At 44.8% G+C, this 26,303-nt stretch overlaps 1 protein-coding gene across 1 annotated transcript; it reads left to right on the top strand.

The window, feature by feature from the left end:
- The first annotated feature begins 235 nt into the window (after window positions 1-235).
- YIPF7 (Yip1 domain family member 7) lies at window positions 236-26,100 on the top strand. The gene is made up of 6 exons (XM_028744266.2): window positions 236-377; window positions 2,623-2,739; window positions 4,956-5,122; window positions 10,873-11,018; window positions 18,645-18,826; window positions 23,181-26,100. Exons 2-6 carry the CDS (start codon window positions 2,624-2,626, stop codon window positions 23,341-23,343), a joined length of 774 nt encoding a protein of 257 aa, XP_028600099.2. The 5' UTR covers window positions 236-377; window position 2,623; the 3' UTR covers window positions 23,344-26,100.
- Window positions 26,101-26,303: the final 203 nt, after the last annotated feature.

Raw genomic sequence — 26,303 nt, 5'->3', positions numbered from 1 at the left:
TTAGAAAAAGTGTCCCGTCCCCTGCAAAGGACAAGCCACAACACCAAAGAACCCTTTTTTATGCAATGTCCTTCTCTGGGACCCGCTAGGCAAGGCGGGTTTTTAAAATTACTATTCAAAGACAAAAAATACTGTTTTAAAGTAAAGAGCCTTGTCTACTTTCTGGTTAATTTATTAGCTTTGTTACCAGACAAATCATGTTGGAAATAATGTCCATGGCACTGAAAGTCTTTCTGTCATGCATCTGTTGGAAAGCCAAATTTAGGACTTTATAAATAGCTCAAGATCACCCTGCTGAAGACACCAGAAGGCTTGGCTCGTTTCTCTGCATGTAAGCTGAATCTATAGTAGGGAATTTTCATCGACGGTAGGAAGAGGTATGGGCCTTCAGTTTTAAATGTTTAGAAGGAGTAGTTCTAAGTCCCAGCTGTGCACCTTTTAGACACACTCAAGTAATTGATAGCAACAGCTTGGCTTTTGTTTGGGGTGGGGGTTTTTTGGGGGGGTTGGGGTACGTCTGAGAAATATTAAAGGCATTTTAAAGCATTAAAATTGTACTGACAATTAAATTAGAAAATATATTCCAGGGTTGCTTTAAGAATTATTATGTACTTCCATAATTTTATGTGCACATAATTTATAGAAAATGTCACATTTCTAATAAAAAACCCTAATTTACTAGACTTATTAAAAATAAATCAGATTTTCTTCTAAATTTGGAAACATGAATGATTTGTTAACTAGCAGGAAAGAGAGTTGCTATATGGCATAATTGTTGTGCTAAGTATTTTTGATAAATGAAGGCATCAGGCTGAAGGAGATTGATTTGATTATAGGATATCAATCAGCACTTGTAAATACAAAATACGTTCTGTGGTTTTTTTTTTAAGAAATAACTCCCAATGAAATACTGATCACATTTTAAAGTTTTTCTTAGAAAGTTGTTCCTGCATGGGTTTACATTTTCTTTTACTTTATTTGTTGATAGAGTGAGGCTGTGAAGTCGCTGGACTACAATTCCCATCATCCGTTGCAATTTGCCCTCCTGGCTATGGCTGATGGGATTTGGAGTCCAACAACATCTGGAGGAACTACATGTTCCCTACGCCTGATTTAGAGGCCTAATTGGACATTCTCTAGCCCTCAACTGGTCTAGGAGCAGATACAGGGCTGGTGGGTGAATCACTCACAACTCTTCCCCACTTCCCTATTGCCCCATTACACACATCCTAAACCTGCTGGTACCATATTAGCAAGAAAACAGGATGACATGGACATTTGCCCTTATTCAGGATGGCAGTTCTTATTTTTTGTTTTGTTTCGTTAGGATGCAGTCCTGTACCCACTTCCTGGAGGGTAAGCCCTAATTAACTCAGTGGCACTTCTGACTAGAGAGCCACAGCTAAATGGAAAACAAGTGGACTCTATAAGTCCTTCCACCTCCCCTCTCCTAGACAACCTTACAGTCATACCTTAGTTCTCAAACATAATCCTTTCCTGAAGTCCATTCGACTTCCGAAAACCAAGGCGCGGCTTCCGATTGGCTGCAAGACCTTCCTGAAGCCAATAGGAAGCTGCGTCGGATGTTTGGCTTCCAAAAAAGTTCACAAACCAGAACACCCACTTCTGGGTTTGCGGCATTCGGGAGCCAAAATATACGAGTACCAAGGTGTTTGAGAACCAAGGTACGACTGTATATCTCATCTGGTGGACCTCAATAGTCTCCTTTCACAAGGGAAGGGCTCGATTCTGGCCCATGAATCAGCAGCAGGTAGAGATGGCATTGATGACAAGTCTTCATTGCTGGCTTTGTTCTCCTACCTGCAGAATAAAAAGGTAAAGGTAAAGGTACCCCTGCCCGTACGGGCCAGTCTTGACAGACTCTAGGGTTGTGCACTCATCTCACTCTAGAGGCCGGGAGCCAGCGCTGTCCGCAGACACTTCCGGGTCACGTGGCCAGCGTGACAAGCTGCACCTGGCGAGCCAGCGCAGCACACGGAATGCCGTTTACCTTCCCGCTAGTAAGCAGTCCCTATTTATCTACTTGCACCCAGGGGTGCTTTCGAACTGCTAGGTTGGCAGGCGCTGGGACCGAACAATGGGAGCGCACCCCGCCGCGGGGATTCGAACCGCCAACCATGCGGTCGGCAAGTCCTAGGCGCTGAGGTTTTACCCACAGCGCCACCCACGTCCCTACACCTGCAGAATAGGCAAACTCTATTTTCCATTAACTTGTTTAATATTTTTTTAAAGAGTGGGGGGAAGCTCTAAGCTAGCAGCTAGGGCCAGGGGCCATCGCCATAAACTATGAAAAAGTTAATATATACTTTACAGAGTCTACATAAATTGAATGCCAGTTTCACTAGCATTCCTACAGAGAAAAATACCTCTCTGCTGTGCCCATGATTTTATAGACTTGCTATAGAATGCAATAGTTTAGCGGCAGCATCATTTGGATTCACTGTAAAATTAATGGAAGAAATGCTTTTAATTCCAGAGAAAATGCCCAGTATATCAGTAATCCTGGATATCCAGCTTCTGTTCCAAAAGGCACATGTATCAAACATTTGCTGTATTTCCGATTACATTGTTGCTAAAGTAACCTGTTTTCCTTCTCTTCAGTATGTCAAACTTTGAGCAATTTGATATAGATTTTTACCAGTCAGATTACATCGCTGAAAACCAAGAACAAGGTTATAGCGGGCCTGAACTCCCTGGAAACGAGTATGGAACCAAACAGTAAGTGCTTGAAATAGAACAAATTTACTGATTTAATTTTAACATCGCATTTCAATTGCAATTAATAACACAATTTAATTGGGTTTTTCCCCCTTTTGTTAAAAGTGTGTTCCAGCCTTGAGAATTTTATGAGGCGTATCAGTTGGCTGCACTTATAATAAAACTAAAAACATTAAAATGTATGCTTAGGGTACTTTACAGTCCCTTTACCTAAAAAAAGAAGAAGTAATAACACCAATAGTTTTTCAATATTAATCCCCATGTTTCTTGAACACAGTTGTAGCAATCTTTTACTTACTTTCCTTCCTTCCTTCCTTCCTTCCTTCCTTCCTTCCTTCCTTTCTTTCTTTCTTTCTTTCTTTCTTTCTTTCTTTCTTCTTTCTCTCTTTCTTTCCTCCTTTCCCCTTCCTTCCTTCCTTCCTTCCTTCCTTCCTTCCTTCCTTTCTTTTTTCTTTCTTTCTTTCCTCCTTTCCTCCTTCCTTCCTTCCCTCCTTGCTTTCCCTTCCTTCCTTCCTTCCTTCCTTCCTTCCTTCCTTCCTTTCTTTCTTTCTTTCTTTCTTTTTTCTCTCTTTCTTTCCCCCTTTCCTCCTTCCTTCCTTCCCTCCTTGCTTTCCCTTCCTTCCTTCCTTCCTTCCTTCCTTCCTTCCTTCCTTCCCTCCTTGCTTTCCCTTCCTTCCTTCCTTCCTTCCTTCCTTCCTTCCTTCCTTCCCTTCTTCCTTTCTTCCTTCCTTCTTTCTTTCTTTCTTTCTTTCTTTCTTTCTTTCTTTCTTCTCTCTTTCTTTCCCCCTTTCTCTCTTTCTTTCCCTCCTTCCTTCCTTCCCTCCTTGCTTTCCCTCCCTTCCTTCCTTCCTTCCTTCCTTCCTTCCTTCCTTCCTTCCTTCCCTTCTTTCTTCTTTTCCTCCTTCCTTCCTTCCTTCCTTCCTTCCTTCCTTCCTTCCTTCCTTCCTACCTTCCTTCCTTTCCCTTCCTTCCTTCCTTCCTTCCTTCCTTCCTTCCTTCCTTCCTTCCTTCTTTCCTTCTTTTCTTTTTGGAAAGATGCTGCTTCCCATTTCATGCATTCCGAGGCCGACAAGACACATTCTCCAATTTCCAAATGCTACAGAAAGTGCATCTTTTTCATGGGCTGGCTCGCCTATGAGCCGTGGTGAGGTGGTTGTCTTAGGGCAGCAGGCTCACGGGCAATTGCCACAGCTGGGTGCTCGCTGCCTCCTCTTGCTCCTCCGACACTCTGCTGGTGGTTGGGCCACAGTGTGGGTCACGGCAAGGGGCCATGGCTGCAGCACGCGGCACAGCCACAGCCACAGCAGTGGAGGAGCAAGAGGCAGAGAGTGCCCAGCAGACCAGAGCACTGGGTACCTGGCAGGGTTGAGTGGTGGCCACCCAGCCATGATGAGGAGCAGGAGGAACTGGCAGGGCACAGTGAGGAGGGGAGCGCACAGAGGTTTTACTGAGGGCCTTCTGGTGGTTCCCTCACTGCGAGAAGTGCAGTTACAGGGAATCAGGCAGAGGGCCTTCTCGGTAGTGGCGCCTGCCCTGTGGAACGCCCTCCCGTCAGATGTTGAGGAAATAAACAACTACAGTGGTACCTCAGGTTAAGTACTTAATTTGTTCCGGAGGTCCATACTTAACCTGAAACTGTTCTTAACCTGAAGCACCACTTTAGCTAATGAGGCCTCCTGCTGCCGCCGCACCGCCAGAGCACGATTTCTGTTCTCATCCTGAAGCAAAGTTCTTAACCTGAAGCACTATTTCTGGGTTAGCGGTGTCTGTAATCTGAAGCGTATGTAACCTGAGGTACCACTGTACCTGACTTTTAGAAGACATCTGAAGGCAGCTCTCTTTAGGGAAGCTTTTAATATTTGATGAATTATTGTATTTTGATATTTTGCTGGAAGCCACCCAGAGTGGTTGGGAAACCCAGCCAGATGGGTGGGGTATAAATAAATTAATTGCTTCTGTGCATGCCCAGCTGCTGAAAATCGCTTCTGCACAGGCGCGATTTTCGGCATCTGGGCATGCACAGACGCAATTTCCAGCGTTGCGCTGTGCAGGTCCGGCTCACGGAGGATCTCCATGGGAGTGATCCGGCCCATGCCCAGCAAGCCTTGCCGACCCCTGGTTAGACCCAATTCATACTTCACTGTTTTGAGGAAGACGCCCTTTCACTCCAGTAGCCGTGCTTTTGACTCCCGTTCCCCATGTTGTCTTCCTTCTAGAGGTTGGGCAGTTGCCTCGCCACCGCCAGATGCATTTGCTTCTCCAGAAAAGGCTTCATCTTCTCAGCAGTACACAGGCCAGATTTTTCAACCGGCGTTTACCTCAGAGTTCCCGCCTAACAGCGCTTACCCTGACAGCTTTGATGAAGAACCGCCTTTGCTAGAAGGTACGGAATTAAAACGCTTAATTACACTTTCCCCATGTTCTGGCGGCTTATACGTGGAGCTGAATCCCTTAATACTCATCGCAAATTTCTGTGGTGTCAAGGAAGTGATTTATTTTCCTTCCCTATAATATTACTAACAAGAACTTGTCTAAATGAGGGGTGGAACTCCTCTGAGGCTGGGGAAACGACCTGCCTGGAATATTATCCTTTTCCTGGCTTCCCAACAAGAGAAGCCGACATTTCTCCACACAACAACGCACAGTGATCCTTCCTAGAGCCGGCCCTGTCATTGGGCAAAGCGTGGCCTCAGGCAGCAGATGCTCAAGGACTGGGAGTTGTGTCCAGGCTTTGTTAGATGGCAGTGTTGTGTGTGCCGCTTGAGCTGCCCTGCACCCCTAACCTAATCGGCTGCCCTCAGGTGTGATGGAAGATGCTATCCTGTTAGCAATGTTAAAAGGTAAGGGTAAAGGGACCCCTTGACCATTAGGTCCAGTCGTGACCGACTCTGGGGTTGCAGCGCTCATCTCACTTTATTGGCCAAGGGAGCCGGCGTACAGCTTCCGGGTCATGTGGCCAGCATGACTAAGCCACTTCTGGAGAACCAGAGCAGCGCACGGAAACGCTGTTTACCTTCCCGCCAGAGCAGTACCTATTTATCTACTTGCACGTGCTTTTGAACTGCTAGGTGGGCAGGAGCAGGGACCGAGCAATGGGAGCTTACCCCGTTGTGGGGATTCGAACCACCGACCTTCTGATCGGCAAAGTCCTAGGCTCTGTGGTTAAAGCACAGTTCAAATGGCACTTTCTTTGACTTGTGCATGTGGACTGGTGCCAAGGGAGCATCTTGTATTTCACCTCCAGCAGTTGAAAATGTTTTTGGCCAGCTCTGACCCTCTACACCAGGGGTCAGCAAACTTTTTCAGCAGGGGGCCGGTCCACTGTCCCTCAGACCTTGTGGAGGGAAATAATATTTTTTTTGGGGGGGGGGGGAATGAACGAATTCCTATGCCCCACAAATAACCCAGAGGTGCATTGTAAACAAAAGCACACATTCTACTCATGTAAAAACACGCTGATTCCTGGACCATCCACGGACCGGATCTAGAAGGCAATTGGGCCGGATCCGGCCCCCGGGCCTTAGTTTGCCTACCCATGCTCTACACCGCTTGCAGGCCAGAAGCCAGATTTTACTCCATTCCTTGACACCATTTTGGCACCTTCTTTCATGTTAAAATTAAGCAGCAGATCACTTTTTCTTAATAGACATTTCATAATGTCCGAAATATCAAACTATAAATTGCAATTAAAACTCCCTTTCTTATAAATGAATAAATGTAAGCAAGAGAAAAGTTTATCGAAGTTTGGTATGTGTTAACTTACCACTCACACACACACGTTTTCAATTGCTCTGTGCCCAGAATAGTAATTTAACTGATCGCAGTACAGTCAAAATCCTAGGTAAAAAGTATGTTTAAAAGCAATATTCAATCTTAGGCTATCAAATCAGAAACTTGGGTGCGGGGGGGAGAGCTTTGTTTAATTTGTTGTCTTGCATTTGTAACACAGACACATGTTTATATTTGAAAGGGCAGCACTACAATTTGCATGGAAAATAAAGGTGATAACTCATTTTTATGGCACATACATCATGTACTTTACTGCCTCTAGATGACAGCATCACAATAAATTTCGTACTCAGATTTCATTGCATTGCCTTTCCCTCTATATTTATATTGCATAATCAGATATCATGTTAAGGTACCTATAATTAATAAACACTTGTTATAATCTTGTTTACATATCTAGTAATAAATTTGCCGGCTTTTTTTAAAAAAATAAAGGCAGCGTATTCCAAGGCAAAACTTGATAAATTTCCTATAACTATAACATACTATAGATTACCATAACAACATCAACTGTGTTAGATTTAAATAATGAAAAAGGTTAAAAAATCTGTACATGAAATACCTAGTGGAAATATTTGCATCTCATTCTGATGTACCGGGAACTGTAATTTACACCCCCCCCACAGAGCTATAATTCCCAGCACCCTTAAACTGCAGTTCTCAGTATTCTTTTTTGGTGGGGAGTGGGATGTGTTTTGAATGTGCTTTGATTGTGTATTTGCACTCCATAGACTCCCCTGTTAGAGTCTAGCCTTTTCCCATATATTTAAATAATGCACAGTATTTATCTCCATTTGATCCCTAAGAGGACAAAATTGATGCTTTTGAATTCTGGTGCTGGAGGAGACTCTTGAGAGTCCCATGGACTGCAAGAAGATCAAACCTATCCATTCTGAAGGAAATCAGCCCTGAGTGCTCACTGGAAGGACAGATCCTGAAGTTGAGACTCCAATACTTTGGCCACCTCATGAGAAGAGAAAACTCCCTGGAAAAGACCCTGATGCTGGGAAAGATGGAGGGCACAAGGAGAAGGGAACGACAGAGGACGAGATGGCTGGACAGTGTTTTCAAAGCTACCAGCATGAGTTTGACCAAACTGCGGGAGGCAGTGGAAGACAGGAGTGCCTGGCGTGCTCTGGTCCATGGGGTCACGAAGAGTCATGAATAAACAACAACAAAGATCTTTTATTGTTTCTCTGCTTATTGGGTGCTAGCGTGGGGGGGATCAGATTCCCCGAAACCTGACAGAAAGTCTCATCATCCCCAGCCAATATGCCCAAGGAGCACAGGAGTTGTAGTCCACACCCAGGGACCCAAGGCTGGGAAGCTGCCCAAGAGGAACCTCCAGGGAGGAACACAAGTGGCTTAAACGGTCTCCAAATTCTATCCTTGCAATCTTAATAGGAAGAGAGACAGTGGCTTGTTTATAGATGGTTCATGAGTTTGCAGGTTCCTCAGTTCTGACTGGACCATGCCCCTCTCTCCCCCCCCCATACTTTTGGCAACCAAACTCCCCCCTCCCCCATAAACCGTTGGACAATTGCAGAAACTCTACTGAACAATTCCTCAGCCTGTTGCAGAAATTGCCGTGTGCTGTGCTAGATGCTTTACGATTTTTAATTGTATTTTTATCGCTTCTTTTATTTCTTAAATTGTGTTTTATTGTATTACAATTTGCAGCCCGTCGGATTCAAATTGTAAAGCAATAAAATACAATGTTAAAATATAAAAAATAAAATAAGCAATAAAGCACAATTAAAAGTCACTGTGAATATTTAGTGTGCACATGCTACAGGCCATCAGAACGAAGCTCGCTGACCATGGCTGATCCCACAGAGCACGATTTGGGAACCACTGACTGTGAACCACCCTGACTGTGAAAATATCAGAAGCAAAATGCTATTTTTGCTGGGAGCTTGGGTCATTTCACACACTTCTGCTGCCTCTGTTGCTTCACATCTTTCCAAGCAAGCTGGCTAGGAGAATTTCTGATCCACCACTGGAGTTTGGTATACCAATTAGAAAAACATTTGTAAACTTCAGGTTGTTGTTGTTGTTAAATAAGGCTTTCCTAGGAAAACGTGTGTCTGTGTTATAAATGCACAGGCATTTTCCTGGCTATCTCACCCAAAATGACTGCAAAAAAGGACCCATTTGCCTCCTTCTCAGAGGCCAGATGTTGGACAAGATGGAGGGTGATGAGTTTTTGTGAGGGGCTGGTGGGGGTCTTTCTGAGCCCAGGAACCCTTGTTCACTGCCCAATCTAGCCAGCCACTGAATCTAAGCCTACTGTGAAGGATGACTGGATCTGCCTGCTTCTCTCACCACCACCCCCGCCAACCCCCCCCCCCATTTTGCTTAACACAAAGACAGAATCGTTCAGCCCGGACACTGAGATCCAGCTCCGAGGGTCTTCTGGCAGTTCCTTCATTGCAAGAAGTGAGGTTACAGGGAACCAGACAGAGGGCCTTCTTGGTAGTGGTGCCCACCCTGTGGAACGCCCTCCCTTCAGATGTGAAGGAAATAAGCAGCTATCCTATCTTTAAAAGACATCTGAAGGCAGCCCTGTTTAGGGAAGTTTTTAATATTTAACGCTGTATTGTTTTTAACACTTGATTGGGAGCCGCCCAGAGTAGCTGGGGAAACTCAGCCAGATGGGCGGGCTATAAATAATACGTTGTTGTTGTTAGACAGGGCTAGAGTGTTTCAACCTCTTTGTGCTTTCTGGGGTTTCTGAAGCTTTAAGGCAGCCCTGAGGCTTCGAGAGCAGGACGCCTTGCAGAATACCTGCTTCACCTCGGAAGAGCCCAGAATCTCTCCAAATCTGCCTGATTCAGCTCAGAATTCATCCAAGCCTCCTCCCCCCCCCCCCCAAAAAGCGGAGGGGTTTCCAATGTTTGCAGCCGACAGGCTGCATTCGGCTTGTTGGATCACAGGCCTTTTAATAGTACAAGCTTAATATTCATACAATGCTACGTTTGACTGTGTCGTATTTAAAATGCTATGCAGAGAGGTTTGCATTAGGCATGAGGTGTTTGTCTTTAGCAAATGCTGCAAGGAGAGTGTTTAAGGCTAATTGATGGCTCTTCCCAGAAACCCAAGCAGAGATCTCTCACAGCAAAAAGATGAAACCTTAGAACTCAGTGTCTTAGTCAATCGCGGGAGCCAGCAGGAGTATCAGAGATAGTGAACAAGCAAGATGGTTGCATAGGATCTCGTTACAGAGAGAGGAAAGTTATTGAACTGTATTAATGACTGAAAAGAAGATTCCTTGCTTATTTTGTTTAGGGAAGCTTTTAATGTTTGATGTATTACTGTATTTTAATATATTTTTTTGAAGCCACCCAGAGTGGCTGGGGAAGCCCAGCCAGATGGGCGGGGTATAAATAAATTATTATTATTATTATTATTATTATTATTATTATTATTTACGAGCAATGTGTTAGTTTGTATTTTGTACTGTTCATTTGTAACTGTTTCAAGACTGTTCCGCGGTAAAGCTATGGAACTCATTATTGTGGTGAAGAGCAAATTCATTTCTGCTCTGAACAAGGTCTGGATAAGGGATTCCGTTTGCAATGACTCTGACAAAGCCTACGTCCCTGAATCCTGAAAGCCACCTACTCTGAAGCGAGGTGTCCACTACAGCCACTTTCTTGCCTGTCAAAATTGGTGATTGGCTTATGAAAACAAAGCAATATCTTCTTGTACAATGGGATTGTAAGGGCAGCTCATTAATCAAATTAATAAAAGTAGCATGGATATAAAGAGCATATCCATCAATATTCACATTGGACTATGTCCGATTTCATACATGTATTGTGTCAGGTGCAAGAGAAACAGAGCATGCAATGAAGGCTGTTGCACCCAGGTACTGCTTGTGAACTTTTCAGAAGTCTCTGTTGACTGCTGCAGGAACAAAATACTGAACTACATGGGTCATTGGCCTGATTCAACAGGGCTATTCCTGTCAGTGAAGTTATTCAGGACTCTTTCTCTCTGACTCTCTCTCTCTCTCTCTCTCTCTCTCTCTCTCTCTCTCTCTGTGTGTGTGTGTGTGTGTGTGTGTGTGTGAGAGAGAGAGAGAGAGAGAGAGAGAGAGAGAGAGAGAGAGAAGCAAAGCCATTTGAGGACAGTGCTGGCATCTGGTTCACATAGTTTTCCTTTGCCTAACTGAGTAATCAATACTTCCAAATTAAGTCTTGGCTACAACGCATGCATCATTAGAATAATTTCCCTACAGCCAACCGACTGTTTTGTTATTCTAAAGCGAGCTATTGCAGTGAGGTTTTTCATTTAGGATGATTAACCATTTTGAAACTTCTTCCTCCTCCTCTGTTGCAGAGCTGGGGATCAACTTCGATCACATCTGGCAAAAAACATTAACCGTCCTCAACCCAATGAAGCCAGCAGATGGCAGCATCATGAATGAGACGGACCTGACAGGGCCTATGGTTTTCTGCCTGGCCCTTGGAGCGATGCTGCTACTGGTACGGTATAGTGCAAACTGCAGCTGTTCTCATAGCAGTATGCTCAGTAGAAAGGCAAAGGACTTTGGGCTTTGTAGGGAGAAGGAGCCTGATTAAAAGCCCCACGTGCTAAGGAATGTCGAAAGCAACATCGACTCATTTGCTAGGAAGCTAGCCTTGTGGCTGCACCCTGCTCAAGTGAGCTGCTTCTGATCAATGGTCAGGGATGATAGGAGGTCATGTGCACGGTATCTGGAGAGCCACAGACTTCCAATCGCTGGGATAGTGGGAAAGGACACCTGAACGCAGCACCTACAGCTATCTAACCAACTTAATTGATGAACTGAAAGCTTTCTCAGCTGCCTTGTGCGGTTGTGCCCTCCCCAGGCACCTTCCATTATATAAAGCACAACACATTGAACTTGAAATCTTCCGAGCCACTCAGACGTGATGCAGCTGCTATGCTTTTTGACCTGTTCAAAAAGGGCTTCTTGCAACTGGGAGAGGAAAGCGGCTAAGAGCATCACTAAATAGGGCTGTCAGTATATGAACAAGGTACCAACAGGAGAAAGACAACAACCCAACCCATTTTTAAAAAAATAAAAATTAGGTAGTTATCTGAAACTACCTTATTGGGACATTTCCCTTTAAAAGTTGTCAGCAGCGCTTTTGCTTAGAACACTATATGTTGTGCTAATTATGCGATTAATAACAATAATAGTCATTTTCTTATTTATAACCTGCCCATCTGGCTGGGTTTCCCCAACCACTCTGGGCAGATCCCAGCAGAATAATGGAAACACGATAAAACATCAAACTTTGAAAGCTTCCCTAAACAGCAAACACCCCAAAACATGCATGTGGGTGGCGCTGTGGTCTAAACTACTGAGCCTCTTGGGCTTGCCAATCAGAAGGTTGGCGGTTCGAATCCACGTGATGGGGTGAGTTCTTATTGCTCTGTCCCAGCTCCTGCCAGGCTAGCAGTTTGAAAGCATGCCAGTGCAAGTAGATAAATAGGCACCACTTCGGCGGGAAGGTAAACAGTGTTTCTGTGCACTCTGGCTTCCGCCACGGTGTTCCGTTGTGCCAGAAGCGGTTTAGTCATGCTGGCCACATGACCCGGAAAGCTATCTGTGGACAAACGCCAGCTCCCTCGGCCTGAAAGCGAGATGAGCGCCGCAACCCCATAGTCGCCTTTGACTGGACTTAACCGTCCAGGGGTCTTTTACCTTTACCTTTTTTTGCATGTTCGGGTGTCAGGTCATTAGGTTCAGCCCAATTTCACACACAGCTGCATGTGAGACTGCTGTGTACAGTGGTACCTCGGGTTACATACGCTTCAGGTTACATACGCTTCAGGTTACAGACTCCGCTAACCCAGAAATAGTACCTCGGGTTAAGAACTTTGCTTCAGGATGAGAACAAAAATTGTGCTCCAGCAGCGTGGCAGCAGCGGGAGGCCCCATTCGCTAAAGTGGTGCTTCAGGTTAAGAACTGTTTCAGGTTAAGAACGGACCTCTGGAACGAAATAAGTTCTTAACCTGAGGTACCACTGTATATGTGTATGATTCTTCCATAGCTGCCCTCCACGGGGGCTTAAGATGGGAGAGAAAAGGAGGCAGAAATGTAGCCTGGCCCGTCCCGTTTTAGAACTCATTGGCACATGTTGACTCTCGGCGCCTGCCAAAGAAGAAGACTTTTGTCCGTGATTCTGCCTCTGGCTTACCAGCATCTGATGACTTCTGCTTTCTGATTCACTCGGGGCCTGACCCTGCTAAGGTGCCAGAACATTTGAAACAAAAAGTTGGCAACTCTTTTAAACAGCTGCTGGATCAGCACCAATTAGCAGGTTATAATGTTCATTCCCATGTGATGAAAACCTTCGGTGTGCTGAGTTCTGGAGATCAAGCTGTTGTTAAAGGCCAGAGACCAGTCTGCATTTTTTCCTCCTCATTAAGCAAAGCTCCCGGCGGAGGGATGGAGTAGAATGAGAGGAGCCAACTTAGTTCTTTCCAGTTGTCATTGGACCTCCAAATCTTTTAGGCCCCAGACAGTCTGGACCAGTGGTCAGGGATGATGGGAGCTGTAGCCAAACCATCTCCGGAAGGTAGCACATTTGCTACCCCTGGAGTCGAAGACATGGTGGTTGCACCCCTTGAAAAATGTATGCATCATCTCCTGCTGATAACCCAAGTAATGGCTATTATTTGTTGCATCCGCCATATAGAAAATAAACCAAGGAAAGTTGATACACCTGTAGGACCTTCAAGTCTTTTTGGTACTGAATGTGCACCTTTGAACTCCATATCCTTGCCATGCACAAACAGGAGTCATTTCACAAACCCATGTGACATGATGGTTGTAACCTTGCTGAAGGAACAGAACTACAATGTGGCATTTTTCACCCCACCAATTGGCACACCTTGCCAGCAGGTTGAGTTTATGGCACGCGGGTGAGGGCCTGTTTTCGTTTAGATGCAATTATTATTATTATTATTATTATTATTATTATTATTATTATTATTATTATTATTATTATTTTATACCCCGCCCATCTGGCTGGGTTTCCCTAGCCACTCTAGGTAGCTTTCAACAAAATATTTTAAAAAATTAAAACACCAGTCATTAAAAACTTCCCTAAACAGGGCTGCCTTCAGGTGTCTTCTAAAAGTCAGATAATTGTTGTTCTCTTTGACATCTGATGGGAGGGCATTCCACAGGGTGGGCGCCACTACAAAGAAGGCCCTCTGCCTGGTTCCCTGTAACTTCGCTTCTCGCAGTGAGGGAACCGCCAGAAGGCCTATTTCCGCTGCAGTTTTCTTTTCTCTGTTTTGGTCAGCCTTGCCAAATCCCACCTGAGTGCCCCACATAGTTGCATGAATGATTATGGCACTCCCAGAAATGAGTCCACATTTACCTTTTTCTTTTTCTTTTTTGACATGTGGCTGAGAGCATTCAGAAATTTACCGGGAGGGTAGTGTCATTATGCAGTCTAGTCGCTAGGTGGCACTGGACTTAGATGTAGCTGTGTGGATTCAGCAGTTGGCTACCTTTCTGACTGGTGTGTCCTTTAAGCCTTCCATGACACCTACCGTTGTATGGTGCTTGCATTCATGTGGTAGTTTGGTTATATAAATTGGCATAGGCTGGCTAGGAATTACTGGTGGCGTGTGCAAAAAGAGTGGGGGTAAATCAGCTCGAAGGAAACCTGTCATCCACAGCATTGCCACTCCTCCCAGGAATACTGCTGCTACTGCTGCTGAAGAAGCTATCGTCTATGGTATATATTGCAAAGCCAGTAAGAAGGGAATTAGTAGCAGTACAAGAAGAAACGAACCACCCTAAGGAGGACAGTCACATGTACCATATGGGAAAGGGCTGTAGCTCAATGGTAGAGCACTTGCTTTGAATGCAGAAGGTCCCAAATATCCGGGTAGGTCTGGGAGATCCCTCTTTGTGAAACTGTGGAGAGCCACTACCAATCAATGTAGACAATACTAAGCTAGATCAAGCAGCCTCCTTTGTTCCAGAATTGTGGATACTGGTGAACACAGATAAAGGGACAAAGATGAAGAGCCTTGTACCGTCACACCATTAAGAACCGACTTGTTTAGTCGTTTAGTCATGTCCGACTCTTCGTGACCCCATGGACCAGAGCACACCAGGCACTCCTGTCTTCCACTGCCTCCCGCAGTTTGGTCAAACTATGGTAGCTTCAAGAACACTGTCCAACCATCTCGTCCTCTGTCGTCCCCTTCTCCTTGTTCCCTCAATCTTTCCCAACATCAGGGTCTTTTCCAGAGAGTCTTCTCTTCTCATGAGGGGGTCAAAGTATTGGAGCCTCAGCTTCACAATCTGTCCTTCCAGTGAGCACTCAGGGCTGATTTCCTTAAGAATGGCCTTAGCAGTTCTCAAGCTGTGGGTTCCCAGATGTTGTTGGACTACAACTCCCATCATCCCTGAGCTCTGGCCTTGCTAGCTAGGGGTGATGGGAGTTGTAGTTCAACAACATCTGGGGACCCACAGCTTGAGAAAGGCTGCAGCTTATGTTGTATCTACCCCTGCAGGGACTCAGCTGGACTGGTCCATTATAACGTTATAAATGTGTTATAAAAATGTGACACCAGAAGGCGCTGTGGAGCAGTGATCCATCATCAATGGCAAAATGCATTGAGAGCTATATTTTTTAATAACTTTATAATAGCGTTTTTCATATCTGTATAGATCCTGCCCAGAGGTGTGGAACCTTTGGCCCTCCAGATGTCAATGAACTACAACTTCCATCATCTCTGGCCATTGGCCATACTTGCAGGGGTTGATGGGAGTTGTAGTTCAGCAACTTCTAGTGGACCAAAGGTTCCCCACACCTGTTCTATCGCCTGAGACAGAGACCTAAAAGACACCGAGCAGCCTTGAGCAGTTGGTGCGTTGGGACTGAATGACATTCAGGTTTCCAGATTGCTGGTTTCTGTGTCAATTTCTGGCAAAATCTCTCTCAGAGGCTTGCACATATTCCTTCTTGGTCTGTATTTCAGGCAGTTTGGGGGACGGCAAGGTTTTCTAGGCCAAAGTTGCGGTCTGTGGGCTAAGGTTAGATCTGAGAAAATAATGTGTGTTCTGTGTACATAAACCTCATCAGAAATATTAAGTTCCAAAGCAGTGAATTTCCCCACCCCACAAACAAGCCTCTAATGAAAGTCAAGGAGATAGAAATGTGTGTGGGACATGGGAAATGGGAAGATAATTTGACTTGATCTGTTCCAGCTTCATTTCCCTCCTCTCCTCCCCAACTACCCCCTTCCCTTTCTTATTGCACCAAAACCTCCCTCCTCCGCCAAGCAGTATATCAAAGAGAGTTTTCATTTAGCCGCTATCTTGCTGTCTTCTGCCTCTGGAGCAAGCAATTTGTTAATCTTAGATTAAGCTGCTAAGTATGGCTGTGTCAATTAATCAAACGCTCTGGAACAAACAAGTTAAAATATTAGCTGATTATTGCTGGCATTGTGTTTACGCGCGGCATCTGCAGGAAATATTGCAGATCAAACCTCCCTGCCCAAATTGAAAATGCTAAACCTATTGAAAACCTTTAATGACTATCGAGGTTGTTGATAGTAATCTGTTACACTAATGGCATTATATACCCACAGTATGTCAGCAGCAGTCGGGGTAGTGCTGGAAATATGAGTGTTGGAAAAGCCAGTGGCCCGTTAATTCTCTTTCAGAGATAAAAGTGTCTTCTCAAATTGCCACGACAGTCCTTGTTACGGAGTCAATAGCTATTATCATTCTGTCCCATGTGGGTCTCCTCACGTGTCCGTCCCATTGAGTTCAATGGGAATTAATCCCAGATAAGGATGTGTACGATTGCACCCTAAAAGGAGGGGGGTGGGAATTATTGGTAAAACCTATTTGGAGAGCTGGACCATAAAGAAAGCTGATCACCGAAGAATTGATGCTTTTGAATTATGGTGCTGGAGGAGACTCTTGAGAGTCCCATGGACTGCAAGAAGAGCAAACCTATCCATTCTTAAGGAAATCAGTCCTGAGTTCTCACTGGAAGGACAGATTGTGAAGCTGAGGCTCCAATACTTTGGCCAACTCATGAGAAGAGAAGACTCCCTGGAAAAGACCCTGATGCTGGGAAAGATGGAGGGCACAAGGAGAAGGGGACGACAGAGGACGAGATGGTGGTACAGTGTTCTTGAAGCTACCAGCATGAGTTTGACCAAACTGCGGGAGGCAGTGGAAGACAGAAGTGCCTGGCGTGCTCTGGTCCATGGGGTCACAAAGAGTCGGACACGACTAAACGACTAAACAACAACAACAATTTGGTGTTTCGCATCTTTCTGGCTAATTGCAGGACCTTAGCCAGACCTAGCAGAGTACACACAGAATCCACTGAAGCAATTGGCAACTTGGCTGCAGACAGGATAGACGAAGCAGGAAGCAGGAACTGCTGGTGTTTATTATATACAGTGGACTATTTGCAGGAACAGAACACGGATCTTTTGCTAGCTCTCTCTGACACGACTCACAGCTCCTACACTCACTGACACACTGAACCACAAACTACCAGTTAGTAGGCCATTAATTATCACTCCCTTGAGAGAGCTTGACCAATCAGGGAGCGGTCTCCATGTCTCTGTTATCACCAGGCAGACTTACTCCTTCAGATTGCCTTCTGGCTGCCTGCCAAACCTTAATTGACTCTGTGTGAGTAGCTGCACGTACACAGTTTCCCAACAGGAATGATAACTGGGTGAAGCAAAGGAAGAAGAAGAAAAGTGCCATGAAAAGGTCATTGATAGGTTAATGCAGCAGCGACTGATTTTTGGCTGCAATATTAAGGGAAGAAATCACAATTGTACTATTGGTGCCATCAGCTTAGAGATTCATAAAAGGTATCATTGAAACTTTCTAGGTATTCCTTTGCTTACAATGGCCAAGCGCACGTGCTCAGACTCATTTTGTGGATTCAGTTACGTAAGTTTTGTACTTTTTCATGAAGAGGTATGATGTATCTTTGCTGCAACAGAAAGGTGCACCCAGATGTTGAACACTTTGCAGAACGCTCATTATGGAGAAGACAAAAAAGAACGGGTGCAAGCCAGCAAGGTCAGCAGTAACTAGACCCTGGTTCTCACTGGAGTGGTAAGCTCCATTACTTCAGACCACAGGCGAGAGCTTACATGACTGGTTGTTCCTCCATATGGCAGGGAAAACCTTCCATGTAGAAAACTAGATGTTGGGATGGAAGGAAGGGTCTTGCATAGCTGACTCCCTGGTACGTTGGCTTTCCATGTGGAAGGAATTGTGTTACAGGTCAATTATATCTCAGGGTACTTCCAGATACTCTGTTTATTGAGCATTCGCCTGTGTTTGCAAAGAGATTAGACAATGTTGGATATTGGATGAGCCACCATCCCGATCTGTTTGCACACAAAAATGCGGGGAGTTTAGATTACATCTGCTGTTTATCGAGCACTCATTCTGATTTATTTCTGGGACGCTTAAAGGTAAAGGGACCACTGAGCATTAGGTCCAGTCGTGACCGACTCTGAGGTTGCGGCGCTCATCTCGCTTTATTGGCCGAGGGAGCCGGCGTACAGCTTCCAGGTCATGTGGCCAGCATGACTAAGCCGCTTCTGGCGAACCAGAGCAGCACACGGAAACGCCGTTTACCTTCCTGCCGGAGTGGTACCTATTTATCTACTTGCACTTTGACGTGCTTTCGAACTGCTAGGTTGGCAGGAGCAGGGACCGAGCAACGGGAGCTCACCCCATCACGGGGATTCGAACCGCCGACCTTCTGATCGGCAAGTCCTAGGCTCTGTGGTTTAACCCACAGCGCCACCCGCTGGGAAGCTTAGCTAATAATAATAACAATGATTATTATTCTTAATGATGTTGTGTCAAATGAAACGTTGCCCCACATTTCCCAGCACATTTCCCTCATCATCAATGCATCTCTGCATCCTTAAGGATACATCTCATCTGTCCCTGTTTTTAGGCGGGATTCAATCACATAACGGCAAATTCTACCCCCATTGCCTCCATGGCTTGACAGAAAGGAAGACCCTCCACTTCTTTTTCTGCTGATCTACCATTTGTATGGTGACCCCCTCCTCTCTTTCTTCATTTCTACAGGCGGGAAAAGTCCACTTTGGCTACGTTTACGGCATGAGTGCTATTGGTTGCACAGCAATCCATGCTTTGCTCAGCCTGATGAGCCTCACAAGTGTTTCCTATGGCTGTGTGGCAAGTGTGCTAGGCTACTGCCTGCTGCCCATGGTGATCCTATCAACCTACGCTGTCTTTTTCTCCCTACAGTAAGTATGAAGTTTCATCTCAAATGCTGGCAGGTTGCTTTGAATGATAAGGAAGGGGTAATGTGAGCTTCATTGAGACAGAGGACACCAGGAAATAGCAAGGAAGGATAAGAGAAGCAATGGGGAAACAGAGAGTTATGGGAAATGCTTTGCTGGATCTGTTTAGTTTAGCATGCTTTTTTCCAATTGCGGACAGCCAAATTTATTCTAGATACTCAGATCATGGTAGTGACAGGTACCCTCTAGGGCCTAGCAATACAGAGAGCCAGTGTGGTGTAGTGGTTAAGAGCGGTAGTATCGTGATCTGGTGAACTGGGTTCGCTTCCCCGCTCCTCCACATGCAGCTGCTGGGTGACCTTGGGCTAGTCACAATTCTTTGAAGGCTCTCAGCCTCACTCACCTCACAGAATGTTTGTTGTGGGGGAGGAAGGGAAAGGAGATTGTTAGCCGCTTTGAGACTCCTTAGGGTAGTGAGAAAGCGGGATATCAAATCCAAACTCTTCTTCTTCTTCTACCTTGGGTTACAGACGCTTCAGGTTACAGACTCCGCTAACCCAGAAATAGTAGCTCGGGTTAAGAACTTTGCTTCAGGATGAGAACAGAAATCGTGCTCCAGCGGCACGGCAGCAGCAGGAGGCCCCATTAGCTAAAGTGATACCTCAGGTTAAGAACAGTTTCAGGTTAAGAATGGACCTCCAGAATGAATTAAGTTCTTAACCTGAGGTACCATTGTATCTGATTTTCAACACTGTGATATATCACCAGCTAAACATCGCAATATAACGATATATCACAGTGTCTGAAATAAAGATGGAGCTATGTAGAGGCATTGGCTGGCTTCGCAGTTTTCCCTGCATTGTGATTTTTGCACACACACACACACACATACACCAGGCTTTGTGATACACTGGTACCTTGGTTGTCAAACGGCTTGGCTCTCGAACAAATCGGCTCCCGAGCGCTGCAAACACAGGAGTGTTCCAGTTTGCAGACGTTTTTTGGAAGCCAAACGTCCAATGCGGCTTTCGATTGAGTGCAGGAAACTCCCGCAGCCAGAAGAAGCCACGCGTTGGTTTTCGAATGATTTCGGGAGTCGAAAGGACTCCCAGAGTAGATTACGTTTGAGAACCAAGGTGCCACTGTATATAGCCAGATCAAAAACTACGAAACCAATATAACAATATGGATTCCAAACCGGTTTTGGACAACATATTGATATATCGCCCAGCCCTGGTACCCTCTGCTGCCTCTTCCCAGCACACAATGTGGTACACTGCTTCTGTAAAGGAAGGTTTAATTTTGCTTGCACAGCCAACAGATGAAGCCAGGTAATTAAATCTGGCTTGTATCACCTGTTCAGGGCTCTGGCCCAGGTTACGATAGGATTGTGGGGAAAGTTTTGCTAGTGACCACCTGCTTTCCTCCAACCCTAATCAATGATGGAACAGTCGGAGCTGCAAAAGCAGCTCTGGATAAACTGCAGCCAGGAAATGGAACAGGAAAAAATCCTGTTGATTCATTTTACAAAGCAGCAGTTGCATCTAAATACATTTTGCTACTGTTGGACTTGGTTGTTGTTGCTTTTTTATCGCACTGAGTTTCCGCCCTACTCCACTGAGCAGCTAAAGTCTGTCCTGGCAACAATCCATATACTAAAGCATTCTTCTTCCCTTATTATGGCAAACAGTGGTTTCACCATTAATTCTGTCTTGTCTTAGGGTTGCCATATGTCCTCTTTTTCCAAGACATGTCCTCTTTTTCATGGGTAGAGTCGTCATGACGATTCATAGTTAAAAGGAGAAGTCGGCAAATGTGTCATCTTTTTAGCTCTTCAAAACATGGCAACCCTAGCAGTCTCTGCAGCAATATGCAGGGTTAATTGGTTAACTATGTAATCATTTTCATGTATAAAGCACTGCATGTGTATTTTCAAAAACAGCAGCAGCAAAATGGGCTTACTCTGGAGAATTGCAAGACTTCATAACAGACCTGTTGCCCATCTTAGAAAATGGCCAAATAAAATGTCCAGTGAACCCATCACAATTTAAACTATAAAATCCCTGTGGCTCCTCGCCGCCCCTTGTATGTCACTCTAAAGTTCCATGAACATCAGAATTAGGAAACTGGATCTAGCCCACTAGCATTTCTCCCCCAGCCTGAATGGACCAAGTTTGACAGGTGGGTGGGACCACTCTCCTGTCAATCACCTGACGTTACAATGTCAGGCAACCCATTTTTGCCTGTGCAGATTTAGAATCAAGATTTTGGGTGTAGAGCAGGTGGGCGTGGCTTGGTTGAAATGGTCTCAGTCCAGTATATCTGAAAATATACTGGCCTCGGTCCAGTATATCTGAAGAAGCGTCTCCACCCCCATTGTTCTGCCCGGACACTGAGGTCCAGCACCGAGGGCCTTCTGGCGGTTCCCTCACTGCGGGAAGCCAAGTTACAGGGAACCAGGAGAGGGCCTTCTCAGTAGTGGCACCCACCCTGTGGAACGCCCTCCCACCAGATGTCAAAGAGAACAACGTCTACCAGACTACATCTGAAGGCAGCCCTGTTTAGGGAAGCTTTTAATGTTTGATGTATCACAGTGTTTTAATATTCTTTTGGAAGCCGCCCAGAGTGGCTGGGGAAGCCCAGCCAGATGGGCGGGGTATAAATAACAAATTATTATTATTATTATTATTATTAGGCCCACAGAACAGAAGTTCCGCCCCTCTGATGTGCATAGATATATAGGTATAGATATATAAAGTAAGATAGGCAATGAAATAGCACCTTGCATCTTTAGGCTCAACTTTCCTGTGAGCAGGAGAGGAAGAAAAAGCAAGGAAGACATCATTGGCACCATTCCTATCTATTGTGGCTTCTCTGTCAGCTGTCACATCACCTGTGCCCCTCACTGCAAAATATTTAAGGGCCCAAATAGACTTTTCCTTAAAAGTGTGATTTGTTTTCTGGGGTGGGGGGTAAGGGCAGGGACAGGGGTGAGAGGCAACTGGTAGGGAAGAGAGAAACAAATGGAAACCAAACAGAAGAAGAGTTTGGACTTGATATCCTGCCTTTCACTACCCTTTAAGGAGTCTCAAAGCGGCTAACATTCTCCTTTTCCCTTCCTCCCCCACAACAAACACTCTGTGAAGTGAGCGGGGCTGACAGACTTCAGAGAAGTGTGGCTAGGCCAAGGACACCCAGCAGCTGCATGTGGAGAAGCGGGGAAGCGAACCTAGTTCACCAGATTACGAATCTACCGCTCTTAACCACTATACCACACTGGTTGTGTATCTCAAGAGAGGTATATTTTGAAGACAGAGAAGAACAGTAATGGAGGACCAAAAATGGTTAGTGACTGGAAATGAATTCTTTATCATTTTCATTTTCCCTTCCTTTATTTCCTCAAGCTGCCCATTAGATACTGATGAAATTGCTGTAAGCCACACTGAGGACAAGGGGATACGACGTAAATATAAGAACAAACAAATAGCTTGTTCCTGTAACAAGGTAACATAGTAGGCATATCATTATGACAGGATTCAGCCACTTCATTCGTCATTCCCTCTGTCTGGAGAAAAGCACCAACTGAGAGCCAGTGTGGTGTAGTGGTTAAGAGTGATAGACTCGTAATCTGGGGAACCAGGTTCGTGTCTCCGCTCCTCCACATGCAGCTGCTGGGTGACCTTGGGCCAGTCACACTTCTTTGAAGTCTCTCAGCCCCACTCACCTCACAGAGTGTTTGTTGTGGGGGAGGAAGGGAAAGGAGAATGTTAGCCGCTTTGAGACTCCTTCGGGGAGTGATAAAGCGGGATATCAAGTCCAAACTCTTCTTCAACAACAACAACAACTGTTTCTCTGCAGAGAGGGAGGGCAGCAGTGGCACGAGCGAACTCACAGCCCCTTCGCTAAGCTGCCGCTTCCAGCTCCCTCCACAAGTCCATCAAATTGAGACAAAGCTGGCATCAGTTTGCAGGGCGGATGTGCCCGTTGCCCTAGATTGCACAGTGCAAATATTACATCATGCACACATTTCTCTTTATCTGCTGCCAGCTTCTGGTTCGCTGCGGGATGAAAATGCTGCGGTTGTTTGTCTTACCGACCTAACAAACGAGATAGCAGCTGACTAATTTACTACTTGCTGCTTAGTCTTTTAAAGCTGCAAATTATGAAGCTGTTTTTCATCCGAAATGAAAAATGCCCTCCCGCCTGCTCCCCTCATCTTCTGTTTGTTTGGCTTGATGTTATATTGTCTTTGCCGCTGGCCCTTGGCTATCAATGCATCCCTGATTAGGAAGGCTCTTGAAGTGTTTCTATTCTGCTCTTATTAACCAGCAGGGTTTTTTTTTTTATGTTCTTGCAGGGGGTTTCTTGGAACTCTGCTAGCTCTCCTCATTATTGGATGGTGCAGCCTCTCAGCCTCCAAAATATTCACTTCCGCCTTGTCGATGGAAGGCCAGCAGTTTCTGGTTGCCTACCCCTGTGCTTTGCTCTATGGTCTCTTTGCACTCATGGCTATCTTCTGAGCTTTGGTGTCCAGGCAGACTGTGCTGTCTTATCTCTACGTTGGACTGCAAAATCAGAACCATCTACAGATCTTTTTGAATGATTTAGAGGTTGCTCCCCAAAGCTCATGGTTTAGGGCTCGAATTCAGCCTGGAAAGCTTGCTGTATTGAGGGGCACCAGCTCCTGGGGACCGAGCCTTTTTGGCCCCCCAATATTTTGGGGGTGAGGGCCAGCCCCCCAATGTCTAAAAAGTACAAAGGCAAACTGTGGAGCTGAGTGCGGTATGGTTCGAGTGGCCGGCTCCTTTTCTTCCTTCATTTCATTTTCATTTTACTTTTAATTTGTATACAGTGGGACCTCGGGTTACATACGCTTCAGGTTACATACGCTTCAGGTTACAGACTCTGCTAACCCAGAAATAGTACCTCGAGTTAAGAACTTTGCTTCAGGATGAGAACAGAAATTGTGTGGCAGCGGCGTGGCAGCAGCAGGAGGCCCCATTAGCTAAAGTGGTGATTCAGGTTAAGAACAGTTTCAGGTTAAGAACGGACCTCCAGAACGAATTAAGTATGTAACCAGAGGTACCACTGTACCACCCTTCTATATTTCTATATACAAGGTGGTTTATGGCAACAAAATAAACAGAAAAGAACACACACCTTATCATAATCTGATCCAGTACAAAAAGTCATAATAAAACGTAACTTTAAAATGGAACAACTTAAATCAAATCAAATAATTTTCAAAAAAACTAGTAGAATATAATAGGAAACAATAAAATTCAAGTCTCAAAACATCAGCAAATAATAATTAAGCAGAAATTCACTCTTAACAGCTACAATAAATAATGACTAAACTATGATCTATAAAAATAACTGCAAGTCACAATGCATAAAATACCACAATACATACAAAACCATGTAAAAGGGTCAATTTGAGAAACAATTTGATTGTTTCCTTCCCGCAGAGGGGAAGGAGTGTCAAAGCAGTCTCCCCCCCAGTGGCAGCGCTGCCGGCCATTGAAACAGGATGGCCCCTGCATTTGGCTCCGCCCCCAGCTCCTCCCAGCGTTCTGATGTCACGCATGCAACGATGCCCGCCCCCAATCACCCTCACAAACTGGCCCCTCTGCTGTATTGTGAATTGAGCCTTGTTTTCTCCAGAAGTTTCTCCTTCGTTCAGCATATAATACGTTATTCTGACAAGGTTGCTTTGAAGGAAAACGTACATCAAGGTCTTTTACGTTAACCTCTTAACTCCCAGTGAAATGTCTGTTGATTGCAATGAAGTATGTGGCCCGAACACCTAACCCTTCTCTTTTTTACTTGGTGAATAATTGCTCTGTTAGGGCTAATTATCTTCATTTGTTTCTTGCAAACCTTTTATATTTTTCCACTCCCACTTCTAGATCTGGAACCTGCTCCTGGATTTGTTTGTTTTGAGGTGGGAGGGTTTTGAATATTTAGCTGATTCTCAGCCATGGCTGACGCTGGGACTTACATTTTCCAGGAGACTATGTGATCATCCACTTACACATAGCACTGTCACCACACCGTCATTTCCCAGTGGGAGAGAATTCTCAGAAAGCAAACAACAGTTCCCCCCACAAAAAAAACTTACTAATTACCAGGTCAATTCAGAATTGATATGAGCATTCACTCATTGCTATCAAGCTCATTCAACTCTTCATGATCATAATATCGATCTGAGGAACAGAATGTATAGAGTTTGGGGTGAGGGGTGGAGAGAAAGAATTGTGTCACATTAAACCCTCTTCATTATGTAATCATTTTTCAAATTAAAAAATGGATAAGCAAAGACTGTATTCTTTGAAACCTCTGTAGTGATTGGCTAATATTATGATGAACATGAGCCATCTCTAGCCATTGGCTGAACTGCTTGAGTGCCACGGAATGTTTGTGACCATTCCAAATGCTCAGAATTAAGTGGGGAGAGGGAACTGCCAGCAGACAGTGTCTAGGGACATATTGGCCTATGAAGTTAATGGAAAAGGATGCTGCAATAAGAGTAACACTTACATCAACTATTATACCATGCCTGGCTGTGCACATATTCCTATTTTACTCTGCCATCCCACAGCTGGCATTAGCCACAATCCATATCGCTTCATCCATATCTGTGACGTTAGCCACAATCTATATCCAGTCTGTCATTTCTTAAGAATTACAGTTGTACCTCGGAAGTCGAACGGAATCTGTTCAGAAGTCCGTTCGACTTCCAAAGCATTCAGAAACCAAGGCACAGCTTCAGATTGGAACCTGCAGAACCTGCGTTGGACGTTTAGGTTCCAAAGAACATTCACAAACCGGAACACTCACTTCCAGGTTTGCGGCGTTCTGGAGCCAAAATGTTCGGCTCGCAAGGCATTTGACCTTGAAGGTACGAGTGTACTATATTTTAATACATTTCACCCCAAAACCAGCTTCGAGCTGAATTGAGAAAAAAGGACAACCTAGTTGCATTTTAAGCTAGTAAGGTGTACACAGCTTGTGTTGTGAATATTGTCTGAGTTTGAGAGTAGTATGTGAATAGTATACCCTGTGAGCATTTTCTGTAAATCAGTACACGGGGTAAGTGTGTGTACGTGAATAAGACAGTGTATGAGAGAGCGAAGAGGGAATGGGCAATGAAAAAGATTCTGCATACAGGAAAATTATGCATTAATTTTTGGAGCTATCTACTTCTGTATTCACATCTAAATGTTTTCTGCTCTTCCCCTACCTAGCATGCATTAAATCCCATTACCGAAATTAGATTATATGATTTACATTTTATTTGTTTAATGGATGAAAATGAAATAAAACCAGGAAGGGGAAGTTAATAATTACACAGGGAAAGCATTAAGCTGTAAATGTTTGCTTTTAAAAGCATTTTTGCTGAAACGACTTTTTTTTTTAAGGCACTGGAAAACTTTGCTTTTAAAAACCCCCAGGAAAAATAAAATAAAATGTATTTTAT

The sequence above is a fragment of the Podarcis muralis genome, chromosome 9 (assembly GCF_964188315.1).
Source record: "Podarcis muralis chromosome 9, rPodMur119.hap1.1, whole genome shotgun sequence".
Taxonomy (NCBI): Eukaryota; Metazoa; Chordata; class Lepidosauria; order Squamata; family Lacertidae; genus Podarcis; species Podarcis muralis.
This window is presented reverse-complemented; position numbering and strand designations above follow the sequence as displayed.

Bases quoted from the DNA above. Each gene is read 5' to 3' on its own strand.
- YIPF7 (XM_028744266.2), top strand. From the start codon at position 2,624: ATGTCAAACTTTGAGCAATTTGATATAGATTTTTACCAGTCAGATTAC. The intron at 2,740-4,955 runs GTAAGTGCTTGA...TCTTCCTTCTAG, and splicing joins AACGAGTATGGAACCAAACA to AGGTTGGGCAGTTGCCTCGC. The intron at 18,827-23,180 runs GTAAGTATGAAG...ATGTTCTTGCAG, and splicing joins GCTGTCTTTTTCTCCCTACA to GGGGTTTCTTGGAACTCTGC.